The sequence below is a fragment of the Solanum verrucosum genome, unplaced genomic scaffold (assembly GCF_900185275.1).
Source record: "Solanum verrucosum unplaced genomic scaffold, falcon-dt-bn FXZP01000064.1, whole genome shotgun sequence".
Lineage (NCBI taxonomy): Eukaryota > Viridiplantae > Streptophyta > Magnoliopsida > Solanales > Solanaceae > Solanum > Solanum verrucosum.
The window spans coordinates 711,222-725,115 of NW_026020144.1; the positions used below are offsets into that span (position 1 = coordinate 711,222).

At 30.2% G+C, this 13,894-nt stretch overlaps 1 protein-coding gene across 1 annotated transcript; it reads left to right on the forward strand.

The window, feature by feature from the left end:
• The first annotated feature begins 10,401 nt into the window (after nt 1-10,401).
• On the forward strand, nt 10,402-12,011 carry LOC125827951 (phosphoprotein ECPP44-like). Its single transcript, XM_049507283.1, has 2 exons — nt 10,402-10,902; nt 11,404-12,011. Exons 1-2 carry the CDS (start codon nt 10,651-10,653, stop codon nt 11,779-11,781), a joined length of 630 nt encoding a protein of 209 aa, XP_049363240.1. The 5' UTR covers nt 10,402-10,650; the 3' UTR covers nt 11,782-12,011.
• Nucleotides 12,012-13,894: the final 1,883 nt, after the last annotated feature.

Genomic DNA, 13,894 nt, shown 5'->3' on the forward strand with positions numbered 1-13,894 from the left:
GCTTTGTTTTGGCTTCAAAACGTGACTCGGGACCTTATTGTCTTCTTTTCCTTCTAAGTAGCCTTTCGTTTCAATGTTGCCCATTAATCAAATCTGGAAATCTCAATGCTAAGTAACAGTTAGTCATACCCTCGTTTGCTTGCCGTTATGTGTTAGCTTGCTTTGTCGCTGGTTGTATGAGGTCATATGAGCTTGTTTAAAATTGTTCCATAAGTTTTCTCTATGTCTCTGTTTTACTTAAAGATTGGTCGACTTATTATTGAGAGTCTTGTTCATTTAAGATTTTGGTATTGATCCGCATTTACTAGAGTTTGACTATTGAGATATCCCATTTTGATTTACGGTACATTTCCCAGTAGCTCTGTTGGCTTGTACTGTGTCTACATCCTTAATTGTTCATTTGATTACATGTCAATTTGAAGGTATACACAGAAACCAGGAATTGATCGAGGCTATAAAGGAAATTTACTTATAACTTGCATGTCATTTATATCTACAATTTCTAGTTTATACTTAAGCTTTGATCTCTCTGTTTGAATGACACATATGACATAATTTGGCTCTTTCGAAGGAGTTAGTGGCATTCGTAAATGTGCATGTGAGATAACTTTGACCCTTTTTTTTTTCTCTTTGTAGTTAACAAGGCGTAATTGTCATGTCATTTGGGTTGTTAGTTTAGTTCTTTTTTTATTTTTTATTTATCAATAAGTGATTTGTTGTGATAGAATAATCAGTCATCTTACTGTTGTTCATTTTTTTTTTAGAGTATAACTGTGTTAGAATATTTTGTCCTATGCTAATATGATTTTGCTTCTTTTGTATGTGAAATATGCAGTTCGTCACGAACTCACTCCCTTCCCTTGCATTTCAAGAGAGTCATAGAGGCTCAAACCCTTTCCTCTTGAGTCGGCCAGCCTATTAAAAAATGACGAACAGGTGCCGAAGTTGAAAGAAGCAACAAATCGAGAAATTGAAAAGATTCGGCTTTAAAAAGGCCCACTCTTCTTTAAGAAGTTGTATTTTGTTGCTTTGGGCATAAGCCCCCTTGTCATTTTAATTGTTATTATTGTGTTAGTTTAGGACAAGTACAGGTGATTCAAATGGGCCAAAGGCCTAAAATGAAATAGGCCCAAATACTGGTCCAGACGGACAGAAACCAGATCTGGGCCTAACTCTCTTTCTCTCTTTACTTTATTGTGCTCATTTTACTTGCTAGTATTTGTCGTTAATTTTAAGGTCGAAAAATTCAAATCCCCGAAAGACGCCTATTTTGATTCAATAACATAACGAAATCATTCATCTCTTAACAAGATTTAAAAGAATAATGTTGCAGGATAACTCACTTAGTATCTAAATATTTCCTTTTTTCCCCTTTAAAATAAGTTTTAACTATAAAATAGTTCAATTTCACAAATCAAGCCAAGTTAAAATTAGTTTAGCCAAATAATTAGTTGTCGGATAACCGTATTAGCGGGTGTTCTGGGTGCTTTCCAACCCTTCCTAGAACACTAATATGAACCCCCGAACCCCCTTATATTTTCAATTGATTCCCTGTTTTAATCTAATGAAAAAATAGTTTTCTTGATTTTTCTTCAAAAATTAAGTGGCGACTCTTAAATCGGTCCAAATATAATATTTCCTAATAAAACACTAACTTCTTTTGTTTGTGTGAATTTTGTAGCAATCTTTTTAGTTGAGTCTCCAAGTAACACTTTCTCCGACAAAATATAAAATCATAATTTAGGATTCACATTTCGTAAACACTCGTATCTTTTAATAAATTCCTTGTGAAAAATGCATAAATAAAAGAAGATAGATATTCGTAGCATCAATTCATATAAAAGAAAATGATAATCTCACCTTTAAAAATATTCATATAAAAGAAAATGGAATTGAGACTTAAAGTAACACTTGCTCCTGCAAAATATAAAATCACATTTCATAATTCACATTTTTTAAACACTCATATATTTTAATAAATTCCCTTAAAAAATGCAGAAATATAAGACGATTGATACATTTACCATCAATTCATATAAAATAAAATAGATATCTCACCTTCAAAAATAGCCACTGAAATATAACCATCACCGAACCTTAATTGAGCTACTCCATCATTTGCAATGTTTCTTATATTTATATGTGCAAACAAGATGTAGCTGCAAAGCATAACAAGTTGTATGGTAAAATGCCATTAAATGTAATGACTTTTCATATTTTTGCATTTATTAATTTGCAATGAAACTTACCTTTTAAATTTCTTAATTACTACATTACTTTCTACATTTCCTTATAGAAACATACACAATACAAGGAAAACAAAATAATTTTAGGAGAAGAGCTAATTAGTATGGTAAAGAATATCCTATATATGGGTATGTATGCTTTGTCTATACACGTATTAAAAAGGTGAAAAAAAATTGAGGAATAAACCTGATTAATAATTAATTAAATGATCACATAATTAGGTCTAATTAAAGAAAGAAAATAACGCTTATATTTCAATGAAGAAGAAACCAACTATTTTTCAATAATTATTACATTGATTGCTACATTTATATCAATAGTAATAATAAAGAATAATATAATAGATCAACATTAATTTAATATAATATTTTAAATCCTAAAATAAAGGGAAAATTCTCAAAAACCTAATAAAAAAGATAATTAGAAATCCTGATGAAAGAACTATGCCACATCATATTTTCCATTTCCTCCTTTATATATAGATATAGATTTCCTATTTTCTTCTCTGAACTATTTTTGAGACATTTAACTTTTTTTTTAATTATTTTTTTTTGGAAAAAATCTTTGTGTGAAAAAAAAAACTTATAAAACAAATGTGAGTCCTTAAACAAAAACAAACTAAAAAATTAGTTTTTTTAAAAATATTGATTGTGGATGTATTTTGTCCATGATCAAAAATATTTTGTGCTGATATCAAAACTTAATTATGATGATATGTTAAAAATTTTAACAATTTTATTTTTTAAAATAAATCGGTTGGCGTTTGAACATAAATAAAAAATCTAATTTGTATAGAAGTAGATATTTGTAGTAGAATGGGGATTGAGAAGTATCGCCTAAATTCTTTGATCTTGAGCATTTTCAGATTTTCTAAGTTTAATTGATACATCTAATAATACTCTTTCACCCTGGAAAGCAGGGAACAATCCACAAGTCGGAATTAGTGATATCAATGTGTGATATCGATTTGCTTCATTCTAATTATACAAGAAAGAACTATAGGTCTGATACTAAAGACAACAGACACGATGTAGAAAGAAAACAGACTATGACAAGCTCCTATACATGCACTCAACAAGACATAATTTTGTCATTTCAAGATCTTTCATCTCAAATAATCAATTGTCTTTTGAAGTTCTATTGGAGTTCTAATAAGATTTATGTCATCAACATAAATAGCAAGTACAATAAATTTCGATGTTGTTTTCTTTATAAAAACACATGGGCAAATTGCAACCATTGTAATTTTGTATAACCTTCCTTAAATAAATACCCACTAAGACGGTTATACCAAATGCATCTAGATTGATTCAAACCTTACAATGATCTTTCCAATTTAATGGAATACATTTTTCGAGATTTTGAACAACTTGCTTTAGGAATCGTAAATCCTTCAGAAATTTTCATGTATATCTCATTATCAAGTGATCCATAAAGATAGGTTGTAACCAATCCATCAAATGCATTTTAAATCTCTCATGGACTGTGAAACTAATGAGATAATTTTACCAACTTCTATATATGTTGATTCTTGCTTGGAATGCTTATAATATATCTTATTAATATGTTATTCATTGCAGAGTTATAAATATTTTATCATCAATTATTTTTTATTATAAATATATAACTTTCAAAATTCAATCGTTTTTTCTTGAAAAATATCCATTATATAAACTAATCTATTTAGTTGATTATATTTAAAGAAAAAATCATTTCTTTTTTTTGAATCTAACTATATTTTATTAAATTTGTATTATAAAATAATTAAGTATAATTTTAAGCAGATAAAATAACCATTTGTAACTACAATTAATGAAAAATTTAATTGTCTTCTTTTTCAAAAAAAAATTATTTTAAGCGAAAAAAATATTTTTTCAAAGGTATGTTGATACAGAGAAAATGATCAAAATGCCCTTAATGTATAAGGGTTAAATTATTTTGGTCGTCTATATATATCATATATAGTCGTTAATGTATACAAAATCATGATCATTTTAGTCCTTAGCTCTAAAACTAACCAAAAAGATTAAAAAAAAATCTGTTAACTTTTAATGTGGGTCCCTTGCAATTGAGACCCTTCTTCAACAATCTGCTATTTCACCATTACCACAAGCACACCCTTTTCCTTAACTTTTTCCTTTCACCATTTGAGGTCATGCTCCATATACATTACATACATTTCTCATCTCCCTCTAAAAATTCTATTTTCCCTATGAGAAGATCGTCATAAATAAACTCTTTTTAAGTTGTAACTAGTTATTCTCTCTTATTAAAGTTATCTATGACGGATATAGCTATCTTTTCTTTTTAACTTTTTCAAAATTAGTAAGTTTTTCAAGCATTGTTTTTTCATTCTATTTTTAAAATAAAAGGGTAAAAATTGAACACAAAGATAGAAAATAAAAATCTTACAAATGTTCAATTAAAATTTAAAGAAACTTTGGCAAGTATGAAAGATTTTTGGCAGTGGAAATTGTGAAAGAAATGGTAACAGAAAGAAGAAGAAATGGCGGAAAATGATGACGGAGGAAGAAGGGTTCACCAAGTGTGGGACCCACAGTTAAGTTTAACAAGTTTTTTATTTTTTCTGTTAGTTTTTAGGGCTAGGATCAAAATGATACTCTTTTAGTATACATTAAGGACTATTTTGATCATTTTCTCCATTGATACATTAGGAACATAATTGAGTTTTGGGGAGGCGGCAAAGGAGGGAGCATATGTTATGTATATGTACAACATGGTACAATAAATGTATGAACGGGGTATTCTTAACCATTTTCCAATCAAAACCCTTCTTCTTGTTTCACCAAAAGGCCTCCTTCCATCGTTTCCAAAGACGTTCATTCCAAAATGGATATTCAAGAGTTTCGAAGGTTCTTAAAAATATTTCTATTTTTCGGACATACCTTTTCATCCGGCGATTGATTATATACTCAGCGATACAGATAGCGTCACTAAATACTCTCTTGAGAGAGTAATTGGACGTTCTGAAGACGATCTAGTATACAAAGTTGGTTACTATTCAGATAAGAAAAAGGACAGTCTCCTTCCTTCCGGTTACATTATTAGTAAATTCATCCGACCCGGAGAGGAGGAAATTGATTGGAGCCGCAAGTGGGTATCCAGTCAAAATTTGATTAATATTAAAAATTGGGGGTTTGGGTAATTTCGTAGAGGGGTATTGTGTTGCTTTCCCATCCAAGTCTGAAGGATCCCTTGTTATCTTTTATCAAATCGGTTTCCAAATTAATTAAAAAGAGGATCTTATTGTTACCGCGCTAAAGGAAGCCCTATTAGGTCTAAGGAATATTCATCAATCCGGTAAAGTTCACAAGAAATTTAGTGCGGGAAACATTGGGCATTTCCAAGAGTGGAAATTAAATTGGATTTTGGAGCGGCAATTTATGAATCTATTTTTGGAGATATATATGACGAGATTGGTGACCCACTGGTACCGAGCCTCACGACGATCTCTGAATGGGCGGCTGCATCAGAGGTATTTTATGGACGATACTGTAATTCAAATTATTCAAGTTCATTTGATCTTACTTATCGGTATGAATTTTTTTATACCCATAGTCTAATAGAATAGTCAATATGAGTTGGTCCATTTCATTGGGGCTAATCCATATAACTTTGAAGTTTGAAGGGATCGGGTCTGACTAGATTGTTTTTTTAAAAACCAAAAAATATTCGGTCCAGCCCACAAGTACGTGGGCTATGGGCATTACCGTGTCACCCCTATTTTCTTAAAAGTATATTTTTTATAATTTTTTAAATTAAATTATAATTTAAAAATATTATCATATATATCGACAAGAGATTATTACATCGCGTTAGTGTTACTACTTGTTAATCAAATACACAAATAAAAGTATCTTGATTATATTTATTAAGTTTGATTTCAAGTAAAAGCATAAATAACTAAATAGAAATATTAACCTAATTGTTTTTCAATGATCATAAAAAACACAAAAATTATGATAATATTCCATAGGCTATGGCCTATGTAGTGAATCCCTAGAAATTTTAAGAAATTTTTATTTTATGTATTTCATATTTTATAAACATAATTTGTATTTAAATTGTAATATTTCAAACTTTTAATAGATTTTGAGTTTAGACTCTTGTTATTTTTAATACTTTATTTTATTTTTATTTACCCACGGCCCAGTCTTATCCATATTTTTCAAGCCCCACAAATCGACAGACTTATTCAAATCGGGATAAAAAAGCTCTTTTCTTAAATGGACTTCAAAAATTATAGACCAACCCTATCAATTTACGGCTTAGGCCAGGCCCGCCTAATGGGCCGATGTAACTTTGTTGAAGAGAAGAAGAAAGACAATAAAAAGAAACATAAAGATTTTTGAAGAATCAAAAATTATAATATAAAATTTAAGAAATACTTTTAAAATCTAAAGTTTTAATTATTATTTTTACCTTAAAGAGAGTGAACTACACTTTCTTTGCCACCTCATCAGTCAGGGAGCGAATATAAGACTTTCGTAATGAATAAGTGTGTAGTTGGAATTTCAGAGATAGATTGGGGGTGGGGTGTTTTAGACCTTTTTTTTATTATTATTATAAATATCTAATTTTCAAAATTACATCATTATTTTTTTTGAATATCATCCATTATTCAAAAGAGGATCTAATTGTTACCGCACTAAATGAAGCCATATTAGGTCTAAGGGATATTCATCAATCCGGTAAAGTTCAGACATACCTTTTCGTCCAGCGATTGATTATATACTCAACGATATCGATAGCGACACTAAAACTCTCTTCAGAGAGTAATTGGACATTCTGAAGACGATTTAGTACACAAAGCTAGTTGCATTTAATTACTAGTGAAGACAATTAATATAAATTTTTGCTTATGGGAGGCATCTCTGAAATGAATATTTTCCATCAAAGTTAATGAGGATTCCTTTTTATAAAAGCTAAGTTTAACTCCACATAGTTAATTTCCTTTGGAATAGTGTCAATTTCGTATTTTCTTTCCTAAACTATTTTTGAGATATTAACTATTTTTATTTTTTTATCTTTTTTTGGCAAATATGTTTGTGTGGTTTATTTTTCACACACAAAAAAAACTTACAAAACAAATTGAGTCCTTAAACAAACTAAAATATTAGTTTTGATAAAAATATTGATTGTGGATGTTAAATACATAATTTACACATATATTTGTCTTTCAAGAATATTAAAAGTACATGAATTGTTAAATGACCTTTAGTTGCAATAATGGTAAATAAAATTTATTTACACACATTTGCAATCATTTACTTACACTTTGATGGATGGTTATCATACGTTATTTCATAATGAAATGTTTGTTTATAGTTGTGTTGTATTATATTATATTATATTATAACAACAATATCACTAAAATATATGATCAATAATTTTAAAAAATATATTATTTCACTAATTTCATCGGCCATTCAGAATTGCTTTCGTCATCAATCACTATTATTACGTGATCCATTAACCATTGACATTGACAATCATTATAATTAGTCATCTCTACTAGCTATTATCCATAATGGCATCTCAGAGGTGGGACTAATAATATTGACTATGAAATATGTAAACACAAAATAATTGTCAAACTAACATTTTTCTAACAAGAGTTATCAAGAGATCACATTATGACTTATTTAGATGGGTCTAGACTAGTCAATAATATTGGATAAGATTTGTACAAATCATTTTTTGTCAATAGATTTTTTTTATGAGAATAAATTATTGAAGCAATGTGTTGGTGTAACTTCTTTTTATTTAGCAGAGTTTAAGAAGAAAATTCGAGTAGCAATAATAACAATTCACTAGAAGCGACTTCAAAAATCAGAACTAGTGGGTTCAAAATTAATCTGATTTTATTATTATTATATACATTTAAATATTTTTAATTTATGCATATATAGTTTGAATCAAAAACAATAAACCAATACGAATCTATCTTTTATCAAGATATTTTGGTTTCTATTCCTCCCTTTAATTATATTAACTAGTCTTACGAAATGGCAAATATGATAGATGGATTGTAATTTGTAATGATGCTTTAATTTGATTTGATTAGCACACTAGTGGCAAACATGAATACATCAAAGTCCAAAACTTTTTTTTGGGTATCCTAAAAATACTTGTTAGACAACAGAGGACTAATGGTTACTCCAAAGCAGGGCGAAGTTAGATAGAATCAAAGAGATTTATTTGAATTATTTTTAGTGAAAAGTTATATTACTATTTATATGTGTCATACATTCGTATAACAAAAATTATAATTGCACCGTTGCTTTAAGAAATATCTTTTTTTTTTGGGGGTCTAATCAGAGAGTGATTGATTATGTTCATACAATGGAATCTTATCAAAAGACACAGTTGTACGAAAATGGCAAAGCAACAATTACAAATGTAAAGTAACAATTAATCTTGATATCAAAGTTTCAATTTGTCGACAATATTCCTAGGCATAGCTAATACTAATTAGAAACATATTCTTATGTGCATTTACTGTTTTACTTATCTATAATTTGTGCGACTTTTTGAAGCTTTCATTTTGTTATTTATTTCCTACTAAATTGCTTGAATATTGAGGCTAACTTTTACTTTTGTATTAGATAAGTCATTTTTCTCATTTTCAAAGATTTTATTTTCCTAAAGAAAAATGAGAAAAATGACTTTTCTTATAATAATATAGAAAACAAGTTCGATAAATAATATTTCAAGTTCATTATCTCCTCGCGACCATTCATACAGCATCCCCAACCCGACCGGCCGACTATCCCAGCCCTCACCAGCCCAAACCTCCGACTCCTTATTATATCATGCTCACATCGTGTTTTGCTAAGATTATTAAAGCAAGAAAAAAAAGGAAACGGCATTATTGGAATCTGATGAAAGCGTTACTTACCGAAAGCAAAGTAAAGGGCCAATTAAACAGCACACCCCTACCATACTTAAATGGTTACGTTTCATCTCAAAATTTAAAAGGTTTTTTGTAACCTTCATTCTTTCCAAAAGTTATATTATACCAAACGTCAAACCGACCACCTGTCCTTTTTTTCCTTTGGGTCCCATGTTAAATTATCTTATAATATATATATTCTCGCGAAATTAAACTCGTATGCTTAAGATTGCAGCATAGTAATAAATACTTCTTCATTCATAATATAGAGTTTCAATTTCAAATTATAAACATGAAATCATTTTTGTTTAAGAAAATTTTACATTATAAGATTTGAATTTAATTGAGTTTCAATACAGATATGATGTTAATTATCGAATAAAGAATTAAGTAAATGGACAAGGATCCATGAATGGAGATGGGAGCCCCACATGAGATTGAAAACATCAACTTAATTTGGGGATCTCGAAGTTTACTTGGCCCCTATAATTGCGCCATGTGTCATGTTCATTGTACCCTACCAATACCGACACACAAAGTTATCCAACCAAGGCCGACACTATCTGGTCCCACAAGGACGACCTCACGCGTTGTCATCTTACGTGTGAGAATTTCATTGGCTGTTTGTCACCGTCAAGAGTACAGTGTGTCTGTCTCTACATTATTCTAATTTCTTCTTTTTAATGTACACATCCTTTTTCATCACGTCTGTCATCTAATAGAGTAAGCAAACTTTTATTCTGTGAGAATGGTCACATCATTATTTATATGGGTCGAATTTTGTATATGGAGAAAATTTTGTTAAGAATACTATGTTTGAATGGGTTCTATACGATTCAGATTTACTTGGAGCTTTAAAGCGGCTCCAGTCACCGAATAGAAAACAAAAACTTATACTGCAATATATACTCATTCAAAGAGTGTGTAAAAGGAAAAAGTAATCAATTAGGATTGAGAGAGTAGTATTTACTTGGATCAAAATGAACATTTATAAATGTATTATAAGAGAAATTCATATCGTTATTCTTCAGGTATACATGGAATAAATCCGTTCATATGCAATAATTTACGAGCTGAACTGAAGAATAGTGACAAACCTTTGTTATAGAATATCACATATTGCGTCAACTTAGTCGTACCTATAAGTAAGATTATTTGTCCACTTGTCATGCTAACATGGCGAGTATATAAAATTGATATACACTGGAAAGTGTGAAGAGCAAAAAAGGCCACGTAGACGTCCGTTTAACTTGGTGTACTTGATTACTCTTTATTTATTATGAGACGTTTGAACTCCTTTTTTATTAGTATATCGAAAAATAAAAAAATCTTAATCAGCGTAACGTCCGTGTTTGTAATTGCTATATAAAGCGCACCACGTCTCATAATTCAACCACATCCAATTCAAATATCATTTCAATATTCAAACTTTCACTTTACCTTAAAGTTGTTGATAATTTCTTTGATTGAAAAAAAGAAGAAGAAATATGGCTGATCAGTACGAACAGAACAAGCCATCAGTTGAAGAGACTGTTGGTGCCAACGTGGAGGCTACTGATCGTGGTTTGTTTGATTTCATTGGGAAAAAAGAAGAGGCAAAACCAAGTCATGCTCATGAAGAAGAGGCAATTTCATCTGAGTTTTGTGAGAAAGTTAAAGTAAGTGAAGAAGAAGAACACAAGGAGGAAAAGAAAGAAGAGAAGAAACTTCATCGATCAAGTAGCAGCTCTAGTAGCTCGGTAAGTCTCTCTTTCATCCTCCGTTTACGTCAAATCAATAAATATAACACACATACTTTTTCTCATGATCATATTTATTTCACATAGATTATATTGTCCGCTGACTATTTTCAATTTAAGTAATTAAGTCGATAGCGTTGGATCTTTGATCATGTTATATTATTCCGATGATTTTATTCAACTATAAATAATTAGAAATTTGTAAATGTATAAAGAAAAGTCAATAGTTGTTACTTATCTATTTTATTTTTTTATAGCAACACCATATCAGGCTTAAAACAAAAAATCATGATATGCTATTGTAGGTTACTTTTAACTTGATAATATAGAGATTAATACTTTACACTATTTGTTTTCACACTAACAGCCGAGTAAATTTACTGTTTACTTTTTCTAGTAGGTATGAATAAATTATACGTGATCATTGATATATTGTACATAGAGACTATTTTTAGTTTAATCAGTTGAGTGAACGACATACTAATGTTGATCGATTTGCAGAGTGACGAGGAGGAAGAAATTGGAGAGGATGGACAGATAACCAAGAAGAAGAAAAAGAAGGGATTGAAGGACAAAATTAAGGAAAAAATATCTGGTGATCACAAGGAAGAAGTGAAAACAGAGGATACCTCAGTTCCAGTTGAGAAATACGAGGAAACAGAGGAGAAAAAAGGATTTCTAGACAAAATTAAGGAGAAATTGCCAGGTGGAGGACATAAGAAGACGGAGGAAGTGGCGGCACCACCACCACCACCACCGGCTGCGGTGGAGCATGAGGCGGAGGGGAAGGAGAAAAAGGGATTTTTGGACAAAATTAAGGAGAAATTACCAGGATACCACTCAAAAACTGAAGAGGAAAAGGAGAAGGAAAAAGACTAAATTAAATGAATGTTTATTTGTTCATGTTTTTACTTTTGGGATGTTATGATTGTGTTGCTATGTTGTTTTGGTTTTAAGTGTTTTTCATTTCCTTCACTTTGTTTTTTTTGGATTTTGAAGGATAATTGTTAGTACTGTATTTGATATTTCTGTATGTAAGTGCATATATGTGCCTTATGTGTATGAAGTTTGATAATATGGATTTGTAAAATGCAGTTGATTTTATCCTTGACTTCTTGTTTTATGGTTTAGTTGTATCATTTCCAACTCAGTTATATGAAAAAATATTGATATACGACATTTTTTAGTTATTGGTCATGTATAGTAATCATATCGAGTTATCATAATTTCAAATCTTGATAAATTATTATGGCAAAAGATGATAAAAATTCTTGTGCTTCGATTTAATATTCTCTCGATTCATCCCCTTGTGAGAAATTACTAAATTATTTGATCATTCAACTATTCCGATATAAGGATTAGTCAATCAAATATTAATAGATAGTAAATGGGACGGTATGAAAATAAATAAATTGCTAGTTGTATGGTTTTATTCTCGAGACTTGAATTTGGGCAAATTATAAATGTCACATAAAAACAGTTTGAAGTAGTTTAATAGGGAAAATCATAAATTCATTTCCAAAGTTGTCTCGAAAAATCAATTACACGTTTAAACTACTGAAGCGATCTATTACACTTATACTATTAAACTACTGAATTTAATGTCACCCTCAAAGCTGATGCAAAAATAAAATTAAATATAATATAAATAAAGCGCGTTTGAGTTAAAAAAAAGTCAATTTTTCCCCATCTTCACCATTCTCCTTCATGTCATTCTACCTTTCTTCTCCACTCGATCTCGTAAAACGTAAGATACAGGTCTCACTCTTTTCCCCCCTTACCGATTAAATTTCATTTGCACTTTGAGTTACAGATCTGCCCATTTCTCACACGATCCTTCACTTCTCAAATCTATTAGAAAACTGTGTTGTTCTATTTTTGTTCCTATATCCGATCTATACACTTATGACTTCTAAATCTATATTTTTAATGTAACTATTTTACTGGCACAGGTGTTTTGGTTGTTTCTTTGTGATGGAGGAAGACATCTTATTATTTTTTCTTTAAGATTTTAATTGGAAAATTATTTCAGATCTTACTTTTTTGTCCAGATGTAATAATTTTTATCATCCCCTTTGATTTTCTCGACCATGAAAGGATTGTCTCCATTCGATCTCGTCAATTGTAATAATTTTTTGTGGTGGGTTTGGAGATGGATAATAAAAATTAGTGATGGTATGACTTTTAATTTCAATAATGACAGTGAAATTTGTGATTTTGATGTGGATGCTGAAATATATGGTTATGATTGTGATGAATTTCAATGGTAATAATGTGATTGCGATGGTGAATTTAGTTAAGTTTATTATTGTTGTTACCAATTTTCTATGATGGTCATGGTTGTGGAAGATTAATCCGGTGGTGAATTTGGGTTATGGGTGGTGAAATCTATGGTGGTGAAGAAGTGAATTTGGTGATAATGACAACATTAATGGTGGGTTTGATGGTTTATAGGGAAGAAGAAACAATTGATGTGGCAGTGACATGGTGATGATGTGACACGAGTGTGAAACACTCTCTCATCATGTGACTGGTTGCATATGCATCAAGGTTGAAATACATTCACTTTTAAATAATTTAGGTGTGTAATAAATCGTCACAATAGTTTAAGTGTGTAACTAACTTTTCATAATAAGTTTAGGGGGGAAATTTATGCCTTTTCCCTAGTTTAATAACTACCATCACTTACACTATTAGATCATCTAAAAGATGGAGTATTTATATAGCCAAAGCATCTTGAAAATGCAAATATGCAATCTTGATCTAAAAGATGTTTATATAGCCAAAGCATATCATTAAAATGCAAATATGCAATCTTGATAGTGCTATATCAATTAAATAACTTATATTGACTGTGTTAGTGTATAAACTCCACCTAAGAAGTTCTCACATAAAGCATTTTTGTTAGCATGGCTTTATGGATTAGACAAGCTTGCAATTCAAGCTATAAACTTTTGAAGAAACATGGACCATCACCCATGAGACATGAGCT